General features: G+C 48.2%; 1 protein-coding gene across 3 annotated transcripts in view; it reads left to right on the forward strand.

Moving 5' to 3' along the window:
- The window catches only part of ZBTB7C (zinc finger and BTB domain containing 7C), a 105,356-nt gene extending 79,739 nt beyond the window's left edge, over positions 1-25,617 (forward strand). For 2 of the 3 annotated variants that reach the window (XM_061355678.1, XM_061355677.1), the window contains 2 exons: positions 18,095-19,291; positions 24,229-25,617. In XM_061355678.1, the coding sequence (XP_061211662.1) occupies positions 18,111-19,291; positions 24,229-24,865 (1,818 nt within the window). In that variant the 5' untranslated portion in view covers positions 18,095-18,110 and the 3' untranslated portion in view covers positions 24,866-25,617. Of the gene's footprint in view, positions 1-17,563; positions 17,861-18,094; positions 19,292-24,228 lie in introns of those variants that run through there. The other variant, XM_061355675.1, reaches the window with a different exon arrangement.
- Positions 25,618-26,017: the final 400 nt, after the last annotated feature.

Consider the following 26,017-nt stretch of genomic DNA (forward strand, 5'->3'; position numbering starts at 1 on the left):
CTCAGAAAGCCCAGCGCACACACACATGACTATGGTGATGTGCTTAATTTACTCAAAAGCATCAAGGGAAGGGCTTTGGGTTGCTCTCTGGAGATGTGGCCTCAGGTCCCCTGTGTGTCTGTGGTTGCATTATTTCACCATCTTTGTGCCTTGGTTCTCTGTCTGCAAAACTGGAGCATGGAATCAGATAATGGTTCTGGTAGCAGGGACCTTTAGAGTCTCTTGCTTCAGCTTCACACTGCAGGTCAGACTCATACATTTGTGTGATTTAGTTTTGAGTGTCTCCAAGCATACAAATCCCAAGGCTTGATCAGCTTCTTATTAAAAACTGGTTTTGTTACATCTGATCTAAACTTCGTCTGCTGCAACTTCTGAACATTACTTCTAGTGCACTGGGAAGAGTTTTATTCCATCTTCTCTGTAGTTATACATTGGGTAGGTAGATTGAAAACTTAGATTTCCCCTTCATGCCCCATTCTCTGGGCTGAACAAACATCTCTAAAGTGCTCCAGCTCCCTAGCCATCTTGGTGTGCCTCCACAATGACAATGTCTGTCTGGAGAGCCCAAACTCGACACAGTGCTCCAGCTGTGGCCTCACAAGTGCTGAATAAAGGGGAAGGACCACTTCCCTTGATGTGTGGACAGCACTTTTGCTAGTGCAACTCGGCGTGTGGCTGATCATCTTCACTGCAAAGACATGCTGCTGAGTCCTGGGCAATGTGTTGGGCATCAGGACCACCATGTCTTCTTATACAAGGTGGCTTTCTAGCCAAACACAAGTAGTTCTTTCTTCCTACCAAGGTGGCATGGATGGGAAGTGGCAGGGTCTTGGCAGAGCAAAAGGAGTGAGGAGCACCCCGGGAATACAGGGTCTGGGTCTGGAGAATCAGACAGGGTGTGAGCTGGGCCATGGTATGTAGTCAGCTACAACAGGAGCAAGCAAAGCTCAACCTTCTTGTTTGTAAGCGTGAAACCTGTTATCAGCTGAGAGGTGAGGTGGCCATAGGCGCAGGAGAAATACACAAAGCACTTTTTCTTGGTCTTAGGGTTGTTCTTGTTCAGATGAGGTGCAGCTTGTTGTAGCCACTGTTGTTGAGGCTGTACCTACCCAGTGAATATAAAAGCAAGATTTCTGTTACCACTGTTGCCCATCCATCACCATTCACAAGCCTAGAAGCAAAAGGAAGAATAAAAGGAATAATAAGAAAATAAAGAAACATTGCAGCCAGAAAGCTATCCTCTGTGTTTCACAATTCTATAAATTACACCCTTCCATTCCTCTTTAATCGCCAGGCATATAAACTATGCTTGCAGCAGAATCATATTCTTCCCATTAAAGTTTCAGAAGAGAAATACAGGTCCCATCTGCCTGTTTAGCAAAGCAGGGCAGTGCACGACTGTGGTTTTTTTTCCCCTCAAATTCTGCTTTATGGCAGGAGTTTTCTCTTTTAGGACTGGCCATTTATTTCATTTTCTCATTTCAGCACATGTTTTCACAAGCAGTCTCCTCTTTATTCTAACATGGGGCTTTCTCCAATGCCTTCAAGCTCAAATGCACCTGAAGAACAGAGGTACAACCTGCCTTTGATGAAGATCAAATGAAAACTAAGGTCATTTAGAACTTCAGCAGGGTTGCTAGAGGTGTGTTTCTGCTCTGCGGACAGGTCAGACTTTGTCTGAACAGCAAGAGTTGGCAGTAAGGAGAAATCATTAAACTGGACTGTGAAGGCACCCACATGCTTCACTGCCATCCCTCTCTGTGTGCCTACAAGGATATCGGTATTTATTTGGTGTAGATCTGGAGCTCTGATAGGCGTGAGATCTTAGGAACGGGTTATCTGCATGGTGGGGGAGTAAGTGTGGCATCATCCCCTGCCCTACAACAACTGCCCCCACATCTCACCCATCCAAAGGGCAGGGACAGGAGGCTTCATTGATGTGTATAGTCCCTCGGTGTGTAGGGTCAATGGCAGGGTGGGTGTCAATACACCCAGGGGGACCTGTGCTCCTTTCATGGTGCATGTGAACCTGGGAGGCTTACAGATTCTGGAAAACAGTGATGAAGGAGAGGGCATGACAGCATCCAGTTCTAGATCACCAGGCCTTCATAGAATCGTAGAACCACAAACTGGTTTGGGTTGGAAGGGCCCTTAAAACTCACCCAGTTCCAACCCCTGTCCTTGGGCAAGGACATTTTCAGCTAGATCAGGTTGCACAGAGCCCCATCCAACCTGGCCTTGAACACTGTCAGGGATGGGGCATCTAATCCCTCTCTGGACAACCCGTTCTCGTGTTTCACCACCCTCATTATAAAAACATTTCTTCTACCTAGTCTGAATCTCCCCTAGTCTCCCCTCTGTCAGTTTGAAACCATCACTTCATGTCCTATCACTACTGAAATCTCTGTCCCCATCTTTCTTCCAAGCACTGGAGCTGCTCTAAGGTCTCCCCTTCAGGAGCCTTCTCTTCTCCAGGCTGAACCACCCCAGCCAGAGCAGAGCTGCTCCAGCCCTCAGATAATTTCTGTGGCTATCTCAATACCTGTTCTGTGGCTTACCATGGGTTACGTGAGGCACGTACGAAACAGCTTCAATGATTATTTATAGTGCTGTACCCTTAGATATCCCCCCTATCCAGCAGAAGGATATGTCCCTGTTCTTTACCCTAAACCCTCATTCTTATTCAGTGGCATTAAGAGCAGAGCGAATCCAAAGGGCCAGGGCTATGCGGCTGTTGTTCCCGTGCCTGGAGATTTACACCCAAGCTCCTGCTGTCGTTAGAGTTGCCTTGCTCTAAGTATAAATCAGACTGTGCTCTGTTAGATGCCTTATACATTTCCGAGAAGTCATGTGTGATGGTAGAAAGGGTCTACTGCAAATTTTGCACTCGCTATGTGGGGCTGAATGCTGCAGGGGGGAATGCAGCCACAGGGACTTACATTCCCCTTCCCTGATGGGTTCTCCATAGAAGAGGTGCTTTTTTTGCTGGTTTTTTACCACCTTGGGCAAGAAGCTGTTTAGTTTGATATAGGTTCAATTTTTATTTTTAAGCTAAATATGAGAAATGCAGGAGAGGAAACCACTCTGTTCCTTAAAATAAATGGAAGAAAATACAGGGCTAGAAAAATATTCTCTGATGCATGCGCTTCGTGAGCATGTACCTTGGCATACACAGCACCAAGGAGCTCTGGATCTTTATCTAGACCATATTTTTTTCCTCTATAAGGTGCTTTCTATAAGGGTCTGGTTGAGCTCTATGATTCTGTGAAATCCTATATACCATTTTTTGCATGTGAAATGCCAGCAGCTCACATTGAGCTCTGATTCTGCAATACCATTTGGAAGAGAGAGTGGAAACCAAACCTGGCTCATGACTTACCTTAGGAAGTCTGTCTCCAAAGCCATGACTCAGGGAAAGGGAAAGGGGGAAGGTTTGGGTATTTTGGCCATCGATCTCACCCTAAAACCCCTCCCTTTGCTCCTAGCCTGGTGAGGCAGATCCCTCTTCTGCCTCTTTTCTTATTATCCATGCTTTGCATGCCCTGTGCAAATGCCTGATTCAGTGCTTACCATTTAACAGCCACAGAGGGAGACTTCAAATCCCCATCTGCACCATCCACGAAGGCTTGAACCACCAGCATCCACCTGGGCAAGGGCAGCAGCCCTGCTCGTAGCCTCCTGCTCCCACATCTGCGCTCTGCTCGCAAACACGCCTACAGCACCATTACCATATAATTAAATCTCTTTTTTCCCCAACTGGAAGGATTCTGCTATAAACAAGGGTTTTCTCTAACCATAATTGCTCTCGGTGGAAGGCAAAGCTCTGCAATAACTCAGGCCTTTGTTCTGTGTGCAGGGAGCGAGTCCCTCTGCCTATCCTCAGGTATGCCAACAATGCGAGCTTTGCTCTCCTCGACCTGACATGAATGTCAAGGCAGGGTTTGCAAATAGAGGCAGTGGTCAAAATGGGGGTTTAAGTGCCTTTATAAATATTTTGAAGTACCGGCTTGGAAAAGGAAAGTCCCCAGCATGCTGCGGCACTGGTGTTTCATCAAGCTGGTGTGTGGTTCTGAAGTGTGGCGTTGGCAAGCTGCTGGGTTCCTGCCCATTCCTAGGAAGGGCTGAATGGATATATATATATATATGGTGTATATATAAAAAAAAACCCACTTAAAATGCAAAATGCTGCGTTTAGGCCACTTCTTGGTCAGTGTCTTCACAGACAAATGGGGAAAAGAAATCAAAATGCTGCAAGGGACATTTCGCTGATGTGACGCACATAATGAAAAAACATACTGTGGATTAAGAACGCCAGAGGTGGGAGGTGAGGTGGGTGGATGGGGAGGTAGATGGTTCCAAATGTCTGCTGTTATTGTGGCCCCTTAACTAATGAATTTTCCTCTCCTAGAGAGAATTCACTGTAATGCATTTAATTAAGGCTGCTTTGAAAGGATATGCAAAATACAGACAGTTGAATGGTGGCAAGTGGGGTGAAAGGCTGGTGTTTTCCAGCCCAAGACAAACATTCTGAGACAGTGTGAGTGATTCTGCACTTCTGCTGGTGCTCTTCAGGACATTTACCAAACTCGCACATACATAGAGCATCCTCTAGTCCTTTGCCTGGGACGTGGATCAAACTTGCACCCTGGTGTGCTCCTCATGCATGTGTGAGGAAGACAACATATCTAACCCACAGACACTTTGGGTTGCTTTTGTATTAAGTATCTCCATTTCTTTTTGTGTGTAAGTTAGCAAGAGCAAAGCAGCTGCTTTGTAAGATACTGTCTAGAAGCCAAAACCTCTGTAAGTATGGATCTCTCTTACTGCACCATGAGCTTGATCTCAAACACCCCATAGATTTGCCTGGAAGCTGTAGCACTTTAACTAGACTGGCCTAGTTATAGTTGTACTGTTTCCCCCTAAGCAGATGCAATCAGAACTGTACAGATGTTGCCTAACGCATCCAGCTGTGCCAATGGAAGACAATGCCTCTCTCCTGGAGGTTGCTGCCTCTTATCACTGAGCTGCTGGAACCATCCTCCAGGAGCACCAGCCAAGTTCCCTTCACTCAGCTGCCCACAGCTGCTGGAAGAAACCTGGTTGCTGCTTTTTCCCAGCATTTCATAAGAACAGCCTCAAAGGCAGAGCTGTGAGGAGTAGTTACCTCTGGTCTTATAGTGGATGAGAAGCTGGGGGTCCCTATACCTCTAGTACATCTTGGACCAGGAGGGAGCATTGGTCCTCATTCTTTGACTGCTGTATAGGGCTACATGTAGTTTTTTGTGTGAAAGGGAACCAGCCACCTTGATAGGAAGTGTTTTTGCAATGGTAGAGCTGTCCCTGTTCTTGTGCCCATGCATCTCTTTCTTTAACTGATGAACTAGCTACCATCATGCCAGCATCTTCATGATGGCACCAGCATAGAAGGTCATTATAGGATGATGCAATCCAGATCCACGGGCAGAGCATTACAATGTTCTCATCCTCTCTTCACTGGTGCAAATCCAGAACAGAATCAGTTAAATCTCTGGATTCAATTCACAGTAACTCCAGGATAAATAAGAATATGTCTAATCCAGCAAAGACTGAAAAAGCCTCAAATCAGTCTGTCCAGCTCCAGCAAGGCCAACTTCTGGGTATAGGCAGCACCCTGTAATTCAAAGACTCTTTTGGACATCCCCTTTGACCCTGGACGTGTGAGTAGCTTCCCTTGAAAATGTTTCCTGTGCAGTCTTTGTGAACATGTGCATTCATTGATGTTATGGTTATCGCACATGTAATTTCATCTGACATTGTAATGACAGCATGGGGAGTTCAAAATGTAACAGTAAATACAGTTGTTAGGGAAAAAATGAAGGAGAAAAATAAAAGTCCCAGCCCACCATCCTAAATGCCTCTTCACGTCATGAGAGGGATGCAGACAGACTCCAAACACCATCAGCATTTCTGGGTTCCAGTTGGAAACTGCCTGGGGTTCAAGATAGGCCAAAACAAACAGGCAAGACTGTCTCTCTTTACATGTCAGGCTGCATTTTCTCATCCTTTCCCTTACTTTTCCTTTTTCTTTCTGAAGGTTCACCCCTCTAAATCCCCAAGAGGAGAGAGGCTGGTGTTCCTCCCTGCTTGCCTGGGCTGTTTTCATAGCTGATGACATGATGCACCCCTGGTCCTGCACTCAGACCCAGCCGAGAGCTGAATCCGGACTCAAGCCCTGGCTATTTTTGAACGCTGTATTGAAAGGTCATTTGCCAATTCCATTATAAGCCTCATTTACAGCTCATCTGTTTTAAATCAAATCAGACTGTGAGTTGGCGTGCGCACATTGTCAGCTGGGACGTAGGGCTTGCCTCGCTTGGGGGTCTGATCCTTCAACCCCTCTCCTTGCCTGCAGAAGTGTTGGTTGAAAACTGAATCCTGTTGATTTTCATTATTTTCTCCATGCAGAAGATGTTTTTCTTTCCTTTCTCTCCAGGTTATACCATGGGGGGAGTTCAGATGCTTTTTTATTTTCATTCCTCCACCAGCTTTAACTAGATTTACCAAGCTGGACATAGGTGGAAGCACATGGATTGCTCAGGCAGGTGAAGCTTTGCAGGATCAAGGCTGAGCTGACAACTCAGCTGCTGTTTACCTTTCTAGCAGGTTGGCAGAGTAACCAAGGTTTTTGTGCACAGGAGGAGATACAAAGGAGCTCTGCATCTGATCCCTGATCTTTGGTTAAATTGCTTTGTAACCTTCAGAGCTGGATTAAATCATCCCCTGAAGATAGGGAGTTGCCTTTAGATATTTGGTGCTTGGGCCACACTGTAAGGTTACACTCATATGTTACCTGTGGTCTTCAAATTACTCATTAATTGGTTGGTTTACATACAAGAAGTCTGAATGGAAGTCTCAGCCCCTTTCCCTGACTGTCCTTTGCTAAAACTTGGTGGTATTTCCTCTAGAAATGCCCAGCAGAAAGGTTAGAGACATGATGCATCTCGCTGGGGTTTCAGTGTGGTCAGGACATAGGATTCAGGGAAGTGCTGGCTTGTAGGAAAACTATCATAGAATCACAGAATGGTTTGGGTTGGAAGGGACCTTTAAAGGCCCCTTACTCCAACACCCTGTAATGAGCACAGACATCTTCAACTAGATGAGGTTGCTCAAAGTGTCCAACCTGACCTTGAATGTTTCCAGAGATGGAGCACCCTTGATGCTCCTCCTCAGGTCAGCAAAGGGTGGGGAGAAGCAGTATACACACATTCTGCCTAATGCCCTCTACAATGTCACTGAGGCTGTAGGTGGCTCTGAGGAGACACCCATATGGGTGAAACCTAGGTGGACTGGGTCCCTTCTCCGAAATGAAGGCCTTGACTCATCTTACGTTAAGGGTAACTGCATCAGCACAGTCCAAGACCAGGACTAGACTTCTGCCCATGGTACAGATGATGTGGTGGTGGAGCTGGAGGAGCTGTGTCTTTGCAGGCTGGACTGCTGTCACAGGAGATGCTCTGCAGAGACACCTTCCATGGACACATCCCTCCAAAAGCCACTTTATGTCCACATGGGAGCTATTCTATTCCATGATTCTGCCCTCGACATAGCAGGGGAGCTCATGTGCTCAGAGCTCCAGGACTTAAATGGCAATTCAAAATGAATGAGCCTGCAAAGGCTGCCACGAGAGCCAAGCAGAAAAACAGTATTTTGTTTATGCTGTAGTAAAACAGACCAATCTGAGGTACTGCTCTTGTAAATACCCGTGGGAGCACAAGCCTAATGAATGCCAACGTGGTGCCAGCAGTGAAGGGCATGGTGAGAGGTGAGTCTGAGCTTGCCTCATGGGGCTTGCCCCAAAGCAAGCTGGGTTTTAGAGATGTGCTAGCTCCTGATGTTGTCCATGTGAGAGGAAGGATGAGGGTCCTGCCACTGCCCTGGTGTGAGGCTGGAGATGACTTGGGTCTATCAGTGGGTGGTAAATGCCACATCCATGTCAGTGTTCACGGCCAGGTTGGACAGAGCCTTGGGTGTCATGGTTTAGGGTGAGGTGTCCCTGCCCACAGCAGGAGGGTTCAAACTGGATGATCTTAAGGTCCTTTCCAACCCTAGCCATTCTATGGGTATATGATTCTATGGGGATGGGGGCTCCTGGCAGGATGATAGTGGGAGATGCTATGGGGACCAGCACGAACACCCCCCCCCCCCCCCCCCAAAACGGGATGTGTGCAACCGAGGATGCCCAGGGATGCAGCAGGGAGCCCAGGCAGGGTCAGGAGGAGCAGCCCTGTCTGGAGTGTGGCCGTTGCCAATGCCACTGTGGAGCTGAGCTTCCCACCCCTGTGCTTGTGGAGCCTGCCTGTACCTGCTCCCAAGCCGATATTAAGCCTGCTCAAACACTGCACCGCCTTCTCCTCGCATTGTTTTCTGTACCCCACACCCAGCACCAAAATAGAGATAACCCCCCCTTCCCCACCCTCCCGCGGTGACTCAGGCTGGCGAGCAGGCACACATCTGCTTCTGATTTAACGTGCTAGCGCTATGACCCTTTTATTTTTACTCCCAAAGCCCTCCCTTCAATGGCTTTCTCTCTGGAGGCAAAGGGAGAGATGAGGAGTGGAGGGGAGAGCTGGTTCCCCATCCGTTGCTTTTTTGGAGCTCCCAAAAGTGTGTTTTATTTCGGAGCTGTTTTCACTGGTGACAGCCATACCCAGATCCGCATCCAAGGCCCTCGCAATCCTGTCCACTCCAGAGGGACGCCAGCCAAACCAGTTTTCCATGGTTAAGCCGGGCACATTTTTCCGCCGTGGCTTTTTTTTCTTGTCAGGAAGCAAACCCACCCAGTGTGTGCGCGCCATTCAATAGCAGCCTTTTTTTAATTCCTTTTCCTTTTTCTGTCTCCGAAGAAGAGCAGAGCGACAGGGGCCGGCCTGCTCTCCCAGGAGGTTCAGAATGGGAGGAAATGGAGCCTTTTTTGCTATTTTTAAGGCCACGCTGGAAGGAGGTACCCACCACCAATGAGCTCGCAGGGCTGTAATGTTGTGCGCCCATAGGGATGTATCCTATATATATAAATATATATATATCCTATATAGCCTCCTATAGCAGGGGCTGGGCAGCTTGCACAAGGGGGAGGGTAGTGTTGGAGGAAGGTGGCTGCAAAGACATGGGCAGAAATGCCACCAACAGTCATAGGATCCCAGACCGGTTTGTGTTGGAAGGGACTGTAAAGCTCATCCAGTTCCAGCCCCTGCCATGAGCAGGGACCCCTTCCACTAGAGCAGCTTGCTCCAAGCCCCTGTGTCCAACCTGGCCTTGAACACTGCCAGGGATGGGGCAGCCACAGCTTCTCTGTGCAACATCACATATCTCATGGACCCTTCTCTATCTCATGCCAGAGATGCTGCAGGAACCAGGTACCTGATGTTCAGCCAGGCCAGTTCCAGCATGGGTGAATCTCTAGTATTTTTCTCCTGCTGTCTTTTTTTCCCCCCTCATTTTGGTCACTTTATTATTTTACGTTGTTTGCAGAACACAGTGTGGGAGGGGGGACACGTCTCTCGAAGTGTGAGTGAGTTTCCATGAGAGTGGCGTGGTTGCACAGGGCAATTGGAAACTTCTGTTTCACTTGACATCTTCCCCCTCCCACAGGCTTTCTATGCATACACAAGCACAAATTTATAATGTGTATGTATGTGTGTCCATACAGATACATAAGGGAGGGAGATACTCAGCCAGGATGGTTTTCTGTACTGGTGACATCGCATTTGAACATCCCTAAGTGCTGGAGCGTGTCCAGGAGAGCACCAAGGAATGCAGAGAGGAATCACTGAGGATTTCCAAGCGAAACCCTCCATAACTGTTGTGCACCTCCAGCTTTGCAGCATCTCCCAAAACCTCAACAGAGAGGTTCAGAAGGGAGCTGATGCCCAGAGCTCCAGAGCTCCAAGTAGCTGCTTGAATGGGAGGGGGGACAAGGCTATAAGGAAACACCATGGTCAGATGTGACCGCCCTATAAACTCCCCTCTGTGCTTCCTGCTTAGATGCTGTGGTTAATAAATTTGCCCCTGCTTTGTGCATAGGTGAAGCACTTATAACACCATCTGGAGTCAGCCTGTGCCTTCAATATAGCACCACTAATTGTTTATGTTTATCTGGCCATTTATCACTGGGATCCCCCTTGCCAAAACCTGCTCAGCACATCAGATGGGACTTGTCATGCTGCATGCAGGCTTAATCAAGCTGCGACCCAGAAATGACCCAGAGCTCCTGATTTTGGAGATTTATATAAACTCTGAAATTGTGAAGCATGCTGGGTAATTTAAAGAAGCCAGAAAGAAGAAACCAAAGTGAAAACATGGCCCTTCAATTATAGGATGCACTGAACACTACTTTGGCCCTGCCAGAGCTCCCGTTTGTGTTTATTTGGGGCCCAAGAACTGGTTTTAAGGACATAGGAGAGCCATGGGGCTTGGTCCTGGTGGTGTGATAGCATCTTCCGAGCACTCATCCCACAGTGTGCAGGGTGGCAGGTCCCTACAAGCTCACCCAGAGGATGGGTGTTGATCACCCAGCTTAATACCACAGTCTGTTATGAAATTAAGTCGAGGTCAAGCGAGGATGGGAGACCTTGGGGTAAATCTAAGGGGATGCTGGGGATCTTTGTATACCTGGTGCTTACCATGGTGGGAGACAAAGGAGAAGAGGAGCTCAACCTGTTCATCATCATGTGCTGATAAAAGGCACGTGAGCAACAAGCCTACAGAGGAGCTAAGGCCAGGAAATACTGCCTTAACTTAAATACCCCATGGTTCTGGTGGTCATAGAGGAGCAGCAAATTCCCATTATAACCAGTGGCACCAGACTGATCAGCTCACTGGGGGAGATTCGATTCATAATTTGCAATTTCACCAGGTTGTATCTGTACATAAACAAAGTTGTTTCAAGTACACGGTGCCCTGTGTAGGCTGTCGGTATCTGGAGCTAACCTGCAGGGATAGATTTGTTGAGAGATGCATAATATTTGCTGCAACATATAACTAGCTTTTAAAAATCCCTGAGGATGAGTTCACAAAAGGCACAGGAGATGCTTTTGTGCCTTCACACCTCAGCAAGTGAATGAGTGGCATCTGTAATCACTATTTATCATGTTAAGCAAATAGTCCTCATGGCACTTCCCCAGTGAAATACAACACATCTCCAGGACTGATGTCCCCTAGGTATGCTTGGCTGGCTGAACTTGTGTGTGAATTCCGGAAACTGGGAAGAGTGGCTGTCACTAAAACACAAAAAGGGTGAAATATGTCATTGTTGGGATTGTTGGACACCCTGGAGGTGGCTCTTGAACCAGGGGCCTCAGGTGAAGATGGTTTTCTGAAGGTCTGCTTGTAGGAAATGAATAGTTTCAGCCCAATAAAGTCAGTTTCATATAGGGTATGTAAATATACATGGTTCACATGGGCTTAACTTGACAGACAGATGTTGATAAGCATGAATCCTTGTGTGCTCGAGGATTTCATTTGGAGATCTGTATTAATTTTGTGAAGTCCGGTGGGTATTGAAGAAATACCAGGGTAAAGGTCACCAGTGTGATCTCAGTCCCTGAAGTGTAACTACTTTAATTATGTGATCAAACCGTGCTCAACTTCTGGGCTCTTCCTTCAGGTAGGAGCTCTCTCATTCATCCTTGGCTCTATGGAAGCTGGCTAAAAAGGGTTAGGCTGTCCACCCAGGGCTCCTTGGCCATCCCTCTCCTCCCAGCATCTGTGGGAGGTCTTCATCTGTGTCAGTGTCACTGGAGCCCTGGTTGGCCATTATAGGCAGCCTTTGTTAGCATCACAGAATGGTTTGGGTTGGAAGGGACCTTCAAGCTCATCCAGTTCCAACACCCTGCCATGGGCAGGGACACTTTCCACTACAGCAGGTTGCTCCAAGCCCCATCCAACTTTGCACCACCGTTCTCCAGAGCATCCCCTTAACTTGTACTGACCTGCTCTGTTTATGGAGCTGCTCCCTTGCCAGGACCCAAATGGGGTGATGCCATCTCCACAGCCACCCACAGTGCTTCCTCCCCATCTTTGCTGCAAGTGAGCATCCTTTGTGGCAAATGTGACCCTCTTTGCATCCCTCCTTGCCAGAGCATCCCTTTGGAAACCTTTACCCTTTTCTACTTTGTCCAGATCTCAGCAAAATCCTTCTTTTTTTTTTGAGGAGGGATCCTCAGCTTTGGATGCATGAGGTTACCATGTACCTCTTAAAAACCAAACACCCCCAGCTTTCCCGGCTCAACCCTGTACTCCCTAAACAAGACTGGTCCCAAGGGAAAGGCTGGTCTCAGTTATTGGAGGCTGGGGCACCCATCCCAGCAATAAAACCCTCGTGCTACTGCTAGTGAGCCAGCTCCCTCCCACAGCATCATCTTTGGGTCTGGGAAGTGGCTCCTGTGCTTCAAAACCCAGGTGATTTCCATGCGAGGGAGGCAGCGGTTGGTGTCACCACGTTTTCTTCGTCATTTCAGGCATCTCATGGGGAAGTGATTGAAAGGCAGGGAGCAGGCTCTGCCCCACCTTCCTGCCGGAGGGGAGGAACGCTGGGTACTGGGGTGGGTGGTTTAATAACACGTTCCTCTGGAGACAAGATGTTCGGAGGGGAGGTGTGCTTAAGGAAATATTTGCCTTTTTGGGTTTTACACATTCCTTTTGTTTGGTTTATTGGGGGTTTTCTTTATAAAAGTTAAAATGATGACCCACCTCTCTGCCTGCCTTTAAAATAGGGTTTTGGGGATCCTAACTCCTTGGTATGAGAGGAGTCTTCCAAACTGGAGTCAAGCGTTTGGCCAAGGCAATGGTGTTGTCCCTGGGTGGGGTGTCAATGTGGGTGGCTTTGCTCAAGGACACTTTCACAAGGGACTTGCTCAAGGTCACAAGGGACTTGCTTAAGGTCATGGAGCAACTGGCTGATGTGAGGATGGAGCTGTTCCCCCCAGATTAACAGCAATTCCTCCTATTCCCCCAAAGTAACACCGTGGCTATGGAGCAGGTGCTGTCGATCACTGGTCAGCGTATGTCCTAGAAAGTAGCTGTAATATTTTGACAGATCAGGGTAGTCTCACATGCCTTAATCTTAATTGCCTCATTACAGAGGCACAAATAAAGCCGGGGAAAAAGAAAACCCACAGATATTTATGGGCTGCTGGACGTGGCAGGCAGGTCCACACACATGGCACCATGGTGGGATGCAGAGGGAGAGCAGCCAGCCCACCCTGCTCCCACAGCCTGGAGCAGGGATTAGGAAAGGGGAGCAGGTAGTAAAGCAGCATCAAAGTATCTCTACCTTGAGATGCCCGGTGCTCCAAGCAGGGGAGGGAGGCAGCTGGTGTTGGAAATAAATAGCGATGGGGAAAGCTGTTGGGACCTTCTGCTGACTGCCTGTCCTGCATGGGCAGCAGGTTGGGGTGGCCAGGGGTGCTCAGCGCCCTGAATCCAGGTCCAGCCACCTCTGGCATGCTTTGCTGATGGTCTACACCTCTTCAGGTGTAGAGCTTGAATCCCTCCTGGGAGTTTGTGCCTGAGGGATGCTGTGTTGAGTGTCAGGATCCAGCTGGGGAGGGGATGCTCAACCCCAAGCCCTGCCTCTGGGCTTGCACCGAAACCCTGCACCATGCACAGGCTGGGTGAAGGGAAGAATTGGAGATACCATTGGGAATGTGTCTGGAATGTGTCATTTTGACACCAGTAGTAGGCAGAGATCAGCTGGAGCCTCAGGCTCCTTCCTCCGCTGTGCTGAATGCAGAATGAGCGTGGCCTGGGAGGAGGATGCAGCCACTTCGTGCTCCCCGGCTTACCCTGCGGCACCCCCATGTCTTTCTGGGGACAGTGAATATAGGCACAACAAAAAGAACTGTAGACAGGATTCAGAGCACCTTCCTGTGGGGAAAACCATAGCATAGAGAAGGCCAAGCAATTTTAAGAGAAAATGCTCCAAGAATCTCTATGTGAATATCAAAATATAGAAACATGAAATAAGAAAATACAGAAAATATATAAAAATATATTGATATATTGATATATAGATATAATTTCATAAACATATAAACATACACAAATACATACATATAGATAGATAAAATATGTGATTGTGTAAGATTAGAAATATATAAATTATACACATAATAAATCACTGCTGCATGCAATAGTCATGGCATTACATGCCAGTATACAAGTAAAGGCCAAAATTGCCATCTCCCAGCTAACACTCAGGTTGTCCCCACAGACAAGACATATGGGAAGAGAACATCCCCCGTTCCAGCCAGGGTCCTGAACCAGGAGCCATGCATTGCACAAGCCTGGGCTCCTCCTGGCAGCCTTCATCTCCTCCATGGGCTCTGCAGGGCAGTGTCACTGAAGATGAGGAAGGAGATGGGAGAGGGAAGTGCTGATGAGGAGCCCTCACAGGTCTCCTGCTCCTGGCTTTGAGCAATAGTGGGACTCCAGGGACAGGCTTCTGCCCCACTTCAGTACTGGCACATCTTTTCCAGGGCTCTTTCAAGCTGTGTCAGTCCCCCATTTCCATTCATACAAATGGATATAGGCAATATTAGTTTATCTATATTCTATACATACAATCTCTATAGCCTATTGAGCATGCTTCTATTTTTTTACTTACCACGATGCTAAATGAACATTTCACCTCCCTATATTTCAGTTTTATATTACTGGTTTTCAGAGGTTGTATTATACTGAATGAGGCTTGAAGTTAAAAGGAGACGCGAGAATAAAGCAACCAGAAGATAAAAATAAAAACCAGAAGGGTTTTTGAGCAGCAGAGTGCTCTGGATGAGCTCTGGGTCACCCAAGGAGTGTACATCACAGGTGGTTTACAATACCACTGTGTTCCCTGGCTCGTACCTGGGGGCTTTAAAAAGGAACGATTTTCACCCAAAAAAGGGGACAAAGCTTTTATAAATGGGGCTTTTCCTGGCAAGAAAGTAATGAATGAGTTTTAAGCATGCCCATAAATGCAGTGTTTTCAGACATCATCTGCAGAATACATTTATTTTAGGTGCCCTCCGCCCTTCCCCCCCTCCCTGGTTTATTTTAACAATGCTGTAGCTATTATAAAATGGGACTTTTCTGTTTAACTCCTTGGCGCCGGCGCAGCGCCTGCACGTGCGTGTGCGTGCACCGGTGGCGTTTGTCACCATCGGATGCTGTTTTTATGCCTGTTAATTCTTGAGGACCCCTCCCTTGGCTTGGGGAGGAGAAGAGGGGAGCCCAGAAGGAGGGAGAGAAAGGAGGAGGAGGAAGGAAAACGTCAACCTCAGCACACTTCCAGCCTCTGGCCATCACCCTCCCCGAGGGCATGGGAACCATAAGGTCATTTCTCAGGCTCGCTGAGATTGGAGCTGTCAAACCACACTGAGAGTTAAAAAAATGCAAATGCATGCAAATGAACGGGCTGTTTCTTCCTCCGTTTAAATGACAAGAATCACCTTCAGTTTTGCCAGCACCCTGGCTTTATCAGCTTACCTAAGTGCTCCAATTAACAGAACCACACCTGGAAAGGGCCAGGAGGAAAGGAAAAGGAGTCCATTTCCACCAAAAGGAGCTGTACATCATTTCATTTTATAATCACATATAGTCCCTGATCTCCTAATTAAATTTTTTTTCCTGCTTGAGTTAATAATCCACCATCAAGGAGGATGGAGTTTAATGTCCCGAAAAAACCTCTGTAAGATTAATTGCAGGGTAGCCCAATATTCTGCTTTTCTGATCTTTGTATTTAGGGTGATCTGGCAATAAAAGATCAAAATAGATTCACAGGGAGACACGTTCCTTCATGCAGGGAGCTCCTTTAGCACTAATGCTCCTTCGAAACAAAAATAAATGAATAGAAGATAAATACAGCAATAAAAATTTAATTGCTTATGCTTATTATTAAGGATACAAAGGCCTAAAAAGGAAGTTGTGTTTTCCTCCCTGGCTCAGGGGTTATTCATTATCTTACACTCCACTTGGAGAACACATTGGATTTACTTCCATTTATCTGTGATTTTCAAGGAAGGTTTGATACAGAGCCGGTCGAGCTGGTGGAGGAGCATAGCTAGTTAACATGGTTAAGCACAGCACACTGTAATGAATCAATTTGTTTCAGACAACAGACATAATTAGCGTGGAGCTAATGGCCACACCGTGGGATGCAGGGCTGGAGCATCATTCGTTAGGCACAAATACCAGTGGCTGGAGTGGAGGGAGGCTCAGAGGGATGTAATTCCCAGTTCCTCTGCCCATCTCTGGACATGGCAAGGTGCTGGAGAGGGGTCCCCAAGGTGGGGCTGCCCTCCAGCCCCCTGCAAGGCTTCACGAGCTCAGTTTGTCCCCCATCCCACGTTGCTCCCGGTGGTCCACAACCATTCCATGGGCTGCAATCTGTCTATGCTGTTCTGTCTTCCCAACGCTTTTGCTTGCCAGCTCTCATGCAGCAGTGCTGGGGGAGATACCTGCAAGGTCTCGGCTGGGGGTTGACCCTACAGAGGGAGGAGAAGGCAGACAGCATTCCTCTTCCCACGGGAATGTTTGCTGCAGTCTGACCCGCTCCCCAGCCTTCCCCAAGGGTGACTGGCTTGCTGGCCAAGGATTTCCCTGGATAACCTCCTTCCCACCAGGCTCTTTCTAACCCCAAGGGCTGGAGGCAGGTGGTAGGGTGGGAGCCAGCCCCTTGCCATGGGGTAGACCAGGTCCCTACTGGTCCCACCAGCTGGAGGGAAAGAGGTTTGGAATTAGAAACTGAGCAGGACATGGCGGTGGATCCGAGGAGAGATATGGAGGTGGTGCAGGGTGGGATTGGGTGGCTGCCTGATGGTCTCAGCCTTGCGAAAGGGGATGGTGTGGGGCTGCAGTTTTACTTACGTGAACCGTGGGCTCTCTTGGAGATTAACCCCTTGGCTGTGAGCTGTCTGCATGAATACATGCTCTGTGTCCTGGGGGTTTCCAAAGGGTTAGTGTATTCGAAGTTATTCTGGCTGTTTGATGTATTCTGTGTGTGATGGGATTAATGTATTTGTTGCCTGCTGGAGGAAGTCACTCTCCTTCCCTGGGATTTCTCATAGGGAAGGGCTGCTGGAGCCATGCGAAGGAGGGAACATCTTACAGATTAAAAAAAAAAAAGGCAAAAAAAAAATATCAGGTTTTCCTTTTGGGTGTGGGCTTTTTGCTTCCAGATTTCCCTTTGAAGCTGGGTCTGCAGTAGCAGGGGAAGGTGTCTGCCAGATGAACAGGGCATTTGATACCACACTAGCAAGTGAAAACAGGATTAGGGATGGAGCAAGCCCACAGGTGAAGGCAGCAGACATTCATCTGCTCTGGCCAGGGACCTGGTCCCTGGTTGTCTTTCTCTTGAGTGTTCAGGTACATTGTGACACCTCTCTTGCCACCCAGCTCCCTTAGGAAGACATCTCTATGTGGGTTGTCTACATGCTAAGGTAACATGTGATAGGTTCCATGCATGATGTAGCAGGAGGCCACAGAACTGGAGACCTGCTTGTCCATAAGGACCTCTGTCCTACTGCAGCAAACAGCCATGACCAGCAATACCTCGTTTGGGACATCCAGTTATACCAGTCCTCAAAACAACTGCATGGATGAGATGGGATCTCCCTGGCTCATCTTGTTTAAGTACTGTAGGAGCTGGCACTTGGCACAGTGATGCAATACAGCATTGCCTTTTCCCCACATAGCTCCTGGCAGGACAAAGCCAACATGTGCCTGGAAAGATGTTGGGTGTGGGAGGATATGGAAGGAACGTGACGGGGAGGGAAGTCATTGCACAAGGTTCCTGGGGGAGGGATGTGAAAGAGACAAGGGAGCTTGTGGTAGTTATGAAAAGGTGACTAGGGTGGGAACTGAGAAGGATGGAGATGAAGAGATGAAGAGATGTGGAAGGATGCAGAGGTTAAATCACAGAGGACCTGGAAGGTGTTGAAGGTGACATGGAGAAGCAGAGGGTGATTATAGAGGTCTGAGGCATGGGACAGGAGGACACCAAAAGAAGACAGGGTCATTTCAGCACTACTGACTGTGAATCCTCTGCTAATGCTCCACTGTCTGTGTTTTGTCCTAGGGCACTAAATGAGAATATGGCCAATGGCATTGAAGATCTTATTGGGATCCCATTCCCAAACCACAGCAGTGAAGTCTTATGTGGTTTAAATGAGCAGCGGCATGACGGTCTCCTCTGTGATGTTATCCTCATTGTACAGGACCAGGAGTACCGGACCCATCGATCCGTCCTTGCTGCCTGCAGCAAGTACTTCAAAAAACTCTTCACTACCGGCACTTTAACAGACCAGCCCTATGTTTACGAGATTGACTTTGTCAAGCCTGAAGCACTTTCTGCCATCCTCGAGTTTGCCTACACCTCAACTCTCACCATCACCACCTCAAATGTCAAGCACATCCTCAGCGCTGCCAAGATGCTGGAGATCCAGTGCATTATCAATGTATGCCTTGAAATCATGGAGCCTGACAGAGAGGCAGAAGAAGAAGATGACAAAGATGACGAAGATGATGATGAAGATGAAGAAGAAGAGGAGGAGGAAGAGGAGGAGGAGGAGGAAGTGGAAAATTTTGTCAATCAGGAGAATCTAACTGATGTCCAAGAAGTAAGCTGTCACCAAAGCCCTTCTAAGTCTGATCTTACCGAAGAAGCATATACAGAAGCACCTAAAGACTGTCCAAATCACTACCCAGCCAACAACTCCTCTGGACACTTGGGTGTGATACGAGACTTCTCCATCGAGTCCTTGCTAAGGGAAAACTTGTACCCTAAGTCAAACATCCCAGAAAGGAGGCCAGCTCTCTCTCCTTTTGCCCCTAGCTTCTTCCCACATCTATGGAACAGTGATTTTAACTCCTTCTCCCAGCTCAAGGAGCCACAAGTAGACAACGGCCCCTTAGATCTGGTGATCAAAAAGAGGAAGATCAAAGAAGAGGAGGAGAAAGAAGACCTGCCTCCGCCTCCTTTCCCTAATGACTTCTTCAAGGACATATTTACCAACACCCCAGCAGCTCCCTTAGGGCACATTAAGGCCGAGACTGAGTATAGCGCTTATCTCAATTTCCTAAGCGCTACCCAGTTTGGAGGAGTTTTTCCACCATGGCCCCTGGAGGAAGAGAGGAAGATAAAGCCCAAGGCGTCACAGCAATGTCCCATCTGTAACAAGGTCATCATGGGAGCAGGCAAGCTGCCCAGACACATGAGGACCCACACGGGAGAGAAGCCGTATATGTGCAATATCTGTGAAGTCCGCTTTACCAGGTATGTGTTGGGTACCTCTGCTGTGCATGGCCATGTGTGGGGAGGGCGGTGGTGGTGGCTGGGGGGGGGCACATCATGACCTGTGGGTGACTCCTGAGCTACACATATATTTTTCCCCAAAAAGCAGTAAAGAAGGCAGGGCATGATCTCTGTCCCTTCTGAAAAACACAAGAAGAGAGGAAGAGAGGGTGGAGGAAAGAAATGAACCTACTGATTTTGGTAGGTTGTGGATCACATCCACAACTCACTGGATCCATCCCCTCACTGGACAAAAGCTTAAATAAGCAACAGGGTATTTTCAACCCCACCATAGTTCACCACAGTTGGACCAGAAGGAGCTGGAAAACAGATAGTCAAACAGTAAAGGAGGTTTTGTCTCTAATGTGCTGGGAGATGCATTGAGCTGGGAGGGCCATCTAGCTGCGGGATGTAATTAGTTCGTGTTTGCACATTTTGGCATCAGTGCAGACCACAGCCCAGTTGCACATGTTTAGACATGGGAGGGTCTGGGCTTTCTGAGGCTAGGTCCTAATTATTATATGTTAATAGTGAGGTGGGGTCAGTCTCTTCTCCCAAGTAACAATCAATAGGACAAGGGGAAACAGCCTCAAGCTGCACCAGGGGAGGCTTAGCTGGATAGTAGGAAAAATGTCTTCACGGAAAGGATTGTCAAGCGCTGGAACAGGCTGCCCAGGGCAGTGGTGGAGTCACAGTCCCTGGAGGTGTTTAAAAGACATGTGGATATGGCATTTGGGGACATGGGTTAGTGGTGAACTTGGCAGTGTTGGCTTCACGGTTGTATTTGATGATGTTACGGGTATTTTCCAACTTAAATGATTCTATGATTCATCACCCTGAACACTGGCCACCCAAGAGCCTGGCACCTGGGCTCCCTCTATGGTCAGTGGAAAGATATCAGCACCCTCAGGGTGGTAGATGAGGGAAGGAGGTGAGCAAAGGTGCCATCCCTGACCCCAAAGACAGGGCTTCACTAAAGCAACTAACTTTTGGGTACCTAGGTTATGTGAGACCAGCCCCAACATGGGCTGCTCCAAGGCAGGCATGACCAGCCAGTCCACCTCTCCTACCAGATCCCAGCCTTTGCACTTCTCTTTACCCCAGCAAACCCCTCAATTGTAATAAATCAGAGCAGGCTAATACACAAATCTAATGCTACTGCTTGCAACCCGTCTCTGAAAAGCTGGGCAGATTTAATTGGTGAGCAGAGACAAATAGATTCCTGGACCTGCTCTTGCTGGGTATAATTAATATCTAATGAGTACAATCTTTACCATAATAATAAAGCTTTCTGACAAGACCATGGTATTTCAGCTCCTGGCTGCGTGTGAGAGAGAGAGAGCCCTATTAAGCTGGGGCGAGCAAACCAGAGGAAAATAATATGCACAGTAGGCAAAAGTGAGCTCCTGACAATGTCCGGACACCTGGGGTGCTCCCACATTCAGCCTGCCTTTTCTTCTCCCTCCCCGTGATAATATTCAAGTAGAAGTTATGCAGATGATGAGGATTTGACCTGAAAATAAATTTCCATGCTCCTCTCCATTAACACAGCAGACACCGTATTATAATGCAGGGAACATCATGCCTCGGGCTGGTGCATGCGACGTGAGCCGGCTCCCCCTGCTATGTGCAGGGGAAAGGCCGCTGCCGGGTGCTAATTCCCACCTGCAGGAATTCAGCTCTGGATCCTGCTGCATCCTGAGGTTAGCACTGGGTTCTCACCTCCAGAGGGGCGGGCTCTTCTGGGAGGAGCGGGATGGGTTCAGCCCAGTGAGCGTGGCTGCATCCCAGGCTGGAGGATTGACGTGGACAGCCCCATCCTGCAGCCCCATCGCTGCCCTGGGTGTGATGCTGCGGGTGCTAGCTGCTGATGAGGAAATAGCTTGATTTGACCCATCATCAACACCTTCTCTGTAATGGGGATATAAAACTGAGCACTCCCAGGGGCACCCCAAAGTCCTTTACAAAGAAGGGCAGCATCATTGGCTTAATTTGGGGAAACTGAGTCATGGAGAGATGTTGGGACTGACTCACAGTCACTGATGAGGTTGCTAGGAGGGTTCAGGTGGGAATTCAGGTATCCTGACCCCTAATGCAGACAGGTTAAATCAGCATCTTGGAGGTTAAAAGCTCCACATGGAGATGGTCTAGCATGGTTTAGCTAATTACTAACACAGGGCTAAATCAGACACCCTCTCATACATTTACCAGCTTCTAAATACAAAGCACAGGGGTAGGAGGATTTTAATCCAAGAACAGAACCCCAAAGAAAACAGGGATTAACCCAGTGGTGTGGGTGATGTCCTCCCAGATTCATTCACAAGACCAGAGCTGTTCATATGGGTCACCCTACACAGAGCTAGAGCCTGCAGGGGTTTTTTTAATGTAACACCCTGAGTGAAGTGGAAATTTGAAAGCATCAGTTTATTTTCAGATGCATTTTGGATAACACGCAGCTGTTTGGTTGTGATTGGTTAGTTGAGGTTTTTAGCCATTTTCAGCATTACTCTAATGCGAGGGCTCTCCACTAGGGAAAAGTGTATTTAAGCAAAGTGGAGTGATTGAGATGCAGGAAGAGATTTCTGCCGGGATTTCCTGAGCGCTGCCACTCACATTACATGCTTGCTCTTGAGGGGAATCTGATGCTTCCCGAAAGCATCAGACTGGCACCCGCAGCAGTGAGCAGCGCCTGCACCAGGGACATGCATGCCCCCACAGTCACCCATGGGGTCCCCAGGGAATGAGGGTGCAGGGAAGCTGAGGTTCCCAAATGGGATTTCTGATCTAGTCAGTCCTTTGCATTATTTCTGTGCTCTGGCAACTGCGGAGAAGCAAATAAACAAATAGAGAAAATACATTTTCCCCCCATCAGATCCCTCCTCCTTCATGTCTGTGGGTCCTGCATCCCACAGCAAGGACCTCACATGCACCTGGATCCGGCACTCCCGCTTCGCAGGGACATCTGATCGCAGGAAGCAGGACTTCATTTAATAGCTCATTAATTTTTTCCTTAAACAAAGGCTGCTCAGCTCCTGCTCTGGTGGTTTGTGCTGCTGAAATGCTGGAGAAAACTGCAAATATTTCAGTTTTTCCACCAAGACAGCCCCGGAGTGCTCAAGGAGAAACTGTTCCAGCCAGAAAGGTTAACATTATTTGTTCCTATTATTTGTGTTGTGACAGCTCGCAGAGCCCTAATCGCTCTCCTAATGCAATTGCATTAAGGTTATTCACACACACGGAGCACGGTTCTCTTTCTCCCGTCTCACAAAGCCCACGTTCCCCATGCTGCATCCTCCCCTGGGTGCTTCACTGCAGCCGGAGCATCTCATACACCCCCAGCCTCTGAGGTTCTCCAGTTATAGCCATAAAACCTCTCTTCCATCCCACGGAGATGCTGTCGGGGCAGGGAGGATTGAGTTTCTTTCTCCCCATCTGCTGCCGGAGATGTGTAATAGCCTGAAAAAAAAGCTTTGCCTGTATTTACATTATACAGTAATCCTGGTGCACTGCTTGTTTATTAGGAAAAGCAATCCTGCTAGGTTAAACATTACATATATAGGTTTAAATTATATTATAGGTGGGGCTGGTAGCTCTGCTTTTCATTAACGTTTCCGAACATTTCGCATTGCAAACCCCTGCGTTCATCTGCTTACGACTTCGCAGCACATTATCCATTTGGGATGAAGTTTTCCATGCAGCTTCGTGTGCTGTTGAGAACTGATTTCAGCCCTTTCAAGGAAATGCACCCTTGTTAAGTTTTTGGGATAACAGCATCTTTGAATATTTCAGAGTGGGAAGTCAGGATCTGGCTCTGGGCTTGGCATATGGGGACAGAGATGCTTTTCTTCTGTCTCCTTAAAAATGTGCATGAGTTGTAAACCTCATATGAGCTCATTACAACCTCTGTACAGGCAAGAAGCTGGACAGTGCTGCTGCTGCAGATGCAGGACCAGGCTGGGACTGGTTTCCTAAAGGCAATAAAGCATCATCTGATGAAGAAGTGACTGTCTGATAGGGATAAGTCTCTGCAGCCTTGATCCTGAGGGACTGGTGTGCAGGGATGCCCATACCAAGGCTGCACTCCTCATGGCATTGGGGTGCTGCTGGTCACATCAGCGAAAACTGTATCAAGATACACAAAGGCAAGGTGGCAGAAATCAGTGCAGAATCAGCACCTTGCAAGTTCTGTGATTGTTGTAGACTGCAGAAGGAAGCATTCATTGGAAGAAAACCTGATTGGGCTGACAGCTTAGGAAAATATTATTGGTTTTAGATGTTCCCCTTAAAAAAGACCCACTGTATGTGTAAATACGTGCCTTTGGGGTGGGTTTTACGGGTGTATTTAAACACCTTCCCCAGAACGCGTGTGAGGCTGGATGCGTGCTGACCTTGGAGAGCGAAGCGGGGAAGGACAGCAGTGCCGGCCGCTGCCTGCCCCTCTGCTGCCTCACCCTGTGCCATGCTCCCGCTGCAAATCAGAGCTCCGGAGACACCCAGTGGTCAGCAAGAGAATGAAAGGAAAGGAAAATCGGCTCCAAGAGGGAATTCTTTTGGACAGCATTGCCTTGCATTGCCAGGCTCTCGGAACTCAACTAATTTCCTAGTCGGCGGGCGGAATATAGCTGTACTTATTTAGATATAACCATATGGTTTGGGGGTTTCTTCCAGAAGGTTTTTTCCTCAAATGTAGGCTGTTTTGAACTCTCTGGGGTGGGCTGCACATTCCTGACATGGAGAGCTGGGTTTGAGGTGCTGTCCCTCCGCGAAGGAGGAGATGGATGCAAACACCGATTTCCAAGAGTGTCTATACACTGGGGGAAGCCCCGGGATGAGCTCCTCACCTTCCCATTGCCTTTCCCTCTCCTGATCCAAGGAGCAATCTCAACCACACCCCTGACCAAGTGCCTTCTTTTTTGCAGGCAGGACAAGCTCAAGATCCACATGCGGAAACACACTGGGGAGCGGCCATACCTGTGCATCCACTGCAACGCCAAGTTCGTGCATAACTACGACCTGAAGAACCACATGCGCATCCATACCGGCATCCGGCCCTACCAGTGCGAGTTCTGCTACAAGAGCTTCACCCGTTCCGACCACCTCCACCGCCACATTAAGCGCCAGAGCTGCCGCATCGCGCGGCCCCGGAGAGGACGCAAGCCCGCAGCATGGAGGGCAGCCGGCTTGCTCTTTGCTCCCGGTGGCCCACCGGTGGAGAAGAGCTTCGTGATGCCACCGACGCTGGAGGAGATGAGTGGCCACCTTGGCAGCACGGCCATGTGCCTTCCTGGCCCCAGCCCCAAGCACTTTCTGAGTGGGGCCAAGTCCCCCTTCAGCCTGCAGGAGCTGGAGAGCCAGTTTGAAGAAACCCAGATGAAGCTCTTCAGGCGAGCCCAGATGGACATGGAGAGGAATGCGAGCATCTTCGCCTTCGCTTTGGGCCATAATGAAAACCTTGCTGCCCAACCCTTCTTTCCCCTTCCTGATCCATGGAGCACGGGATTCAATGGCTTGGCAGGGCTTGGCCATGTGGCTCCCATCTCAGAGGCAAGCAAATAAACCCGTGTCCGGTCCCACCGTAGGTCCGCTTCCCTTCCCAACAGGATGACCAGCTTTCTCAGCATCCCTGCCTGCTGTTTCACATCATCTGGCCCCCAAGAAGCTCTCTGACCCTCCCCACTGTGGCTTGCCATCGGGTTTGAGGCATGGGGCCTTCCCCAGGGCAAGAGGGTGAATAGGTGGGTCCTGTGCCCCACGGCCCCAGCACTTTAGACTCTACAAAGCACTTGGCTTTGGGGCTGTGGGGCACTTACTGCCCCATTCAACCACCCACCGCTCACAGCTCCATCTGGGAAGGCCAGGCCAGGACTGCTGCTGTCTTCAGCCCTCACAAAAATGTCACTTGCCTTAGTCCAGGGCATGGCCGTCACCATGAGATGGCTCTTCTTGGGGGAGATGGCCCCCATTTTCCACCTGTGGGACCCACTTGACACTGGACAAACCGTCCAGACTTGGTTTTCGTTTGTTACATTCCGTGGCCCTTTTGGTCAAAAAGACTTTTTTTTTCCTTTTTTTTTTTTTTTTTTTTTTTTTAATTATTTCCCATGTCTGGCAACAATATTCATTCTACAAGGGGTAAAGGGAAGGGTCAAGCAACCATGTTGGGAGGGGAAGAATCTTGGCCATTGCCTTTCTCAGTGGTATATCAGATTTGCAGGGCTGGCGGGAAAGCCCTGAGGTGGGACCCTAAAAACATTTAAAAAAAAAAAGCTAAAAAAAAAAATAATTAAAAAATAAAAATTAAAAAAAAAGAGAGAGAGAGAAAATCACCCAGAAGCAAAGCTGGGTGGAAAAGGGGATTTTTTTACTTATTTTGGTTCTTTGTCCATTTCAAAACTTCGGAAGGAGAACCAAAGCCTATTTTGAGTACTTTGACTGCAGTTGCTTGAAAAGGTGAAGGAAAACTTTCGGAAGGATCAGAAATTTTTTGATTCTGAGCTTTTATTAAAACCTTGCTTTGCGGAAATAAACCATGGGGGAATTTTGAAATGAAAACATCATTTCAAACCAAAGAGTCAGAATTCACCGCCACTGACCGTTCTGAAATGTATAGGGTTTTTTCCTTAATTCCCCCTTATTCCTATACAGATTTTGATGACGAAATTCACAAAACACTGGAGTGTCCCTGAATCTGCAATGTTGATGGGAAAA

Source organism: Neopsephotus bourkii, unplaced genomic scaffold (genome assembly GCF_033783945.1).
Source record: "Neopsephotus bourkii isolate Nb327-2 ecotype Australia unplaced genomic scaffold, CSIRO-AGI_Nbou_v1 NB_827, whole genome shotgun sequence".
Lineage (NCBI taxonomy): Eukaryota > Metazoa > Chordata > Aves > Psittaciformes > Psittacidae > Neopsephotus > Neopsephotus bourkii.